The sequence below is a fragment of the Brassica oleracea genome, unplaced genomic scaffold (assembly GCF_000695525.1).
Source record: "Brassica oleracea var. oleracea cultivar TO1000 unplaced genomic scaffold, BOL UnpScaffold02893, whole genome shotgun sequence".
Lineage (NCBI taxonomy): Eukaryota > Viridiplantae > Streptophyta > Magnoliopsida > Brassicales > Brassicaceae > Brassica > Brassica oleracea.
Window position 1 is genome coordinate 1 of NW_013619419.1, and position 1,417 is coordinate 1,417.

Genomic DNA, 1,417 nt, shown 5'->3' on the forward strand with positions numbered 1-1,417 from the left:
TGCATATTCCTTATTGTGTGGTTGTTATAGCTGATCATTTTCATGTAGCGATGCCTTAGTTAATACATGTTGGCGGTGGTTAGGCGTTTTATAGAAGATTATTGTTTAGGCGGGCTGACGCCTGCACCAATTTTTTGAATGCTTTGATCAATATTTTGAAAATTGGTTTAGAAAAATTATTTCGTTTAAACCTGATTTTTCCGCCTAGGCACTGCCTAGACCGATTTTTAGAACAATGGTTGTTATTAATTAGAGATGTTAATGAGCAGGCTGTTCATGATGGAGTTGATATCCTGAGCCTCTCCGTAGGTCCCAACAGTCCTCCAACAACTACCAAGACAACGTTCTTGAATCCATTCGATGCTACACTTCTTGGAGCTGTAAAAGCTGGCGTCTTCGTTGCTCAAGCTGCTGGAAACGGAGGCCCATTTCCAAAGACTTTGGTTTCTTATAGCCCTTGGATAATGACCGTCGCAGCTGCTATTGATGACCGTAGATACAAAAATCATCTCACCCTTGGAAATGGAAAAATGCTGGCAGGAATGGGATTGTCACGTAAGAAAAAAGCAAAATGTTATTTTACATTCCAAGTTATATGTTTTGATTGAATTGTTGTGTGTTTCTTCTGCAGCATCAACTCGGCCTCACAAGATGTACACTTTGGTTTCTGCAAATGATGTTCTGCTTGACTCGTCTGTGTCCAAGCATAATCCATCTGAGTGTCAAAGACCAGAAGTCTTTAACAAGAAACTGGTTGAAGGAAAGATTCTTCTCTGTGGATATTCTTTCAACTTCGTTGTTGGTACAGCTTCCATCAAGAAAGTTGTTGCAACAGTGAAGCATCTCGGAGCTGCTGGTTTTGTTCTTGTTGTCGAAAACGTTTCTCCAGGAACAAAATTTGATCCTGTTCCTTCTGCTGTCCCAGGAATCCTTATTACAGATGTGTCTAAGTCAATGGTAAATGAGAGTTTTAATGTTTCACTTACTCTAATGTTGTCAGAATCTTAAACTCTGTTCTATGCATCTTTAGGATTTGATTGATTACTACAACGTTAGTACATCAAGAGACTGGACAGGGAGGGTTAAAAGCTTTAACGCTCAGGGAAGTATAGGAGATGGTTTAGCACCTGTTCTTCACAAATCATCACCTCAAGTGGCATTGTTCTCAGCTAGAGGACCTAACACCAAAGACTTTAGCTTTCAAGACGCTGATCTTCTTAAACCGGATATTCTTGCACCCGGTTATCTAATATGGGCTGCTTGGTGTCCTAATGGAACAGACGAGGCTAATTATGTTGGTAAGTAAGCATTCAAAGTGCTGAAGGTTCTTTTGAAATAAAGTTTCTTTGTGCTCTTGAGCAGGGGAAGGGTTTGCGCTAATATCAGGAACCAGCATGGCTGCACCACACATAGCTGG

The 1,417-nt window shown here is 40.6% G+C and overlaps 1 protein-coding gene across 1 annotated transcript; it reads left to right on the forward strand.

Moving 5' to 3' along the window:
• Positions 1 to 83: 83 nt before the first annotated feature.
• Positions 84 to 1,413, forward strand: LOC106321759 (subtilisin-like protease SBT2.5; the record flags this gene model as incomplete). Its single annotated transcript, XM_013759998.1, has 4 exons — positions 84 to 555; positions 632 to 957; positions 1,031 to 1,298; positions 1,363 to 1,413. Coding segments are annotated over 4 exons (1,117 nt in total), but the record flags the coding sequence as incomplete, so codon positions are not given.
• Between the last annotated feature and the right edge of the window lie 4 nt (positions 1,414 to 1,417).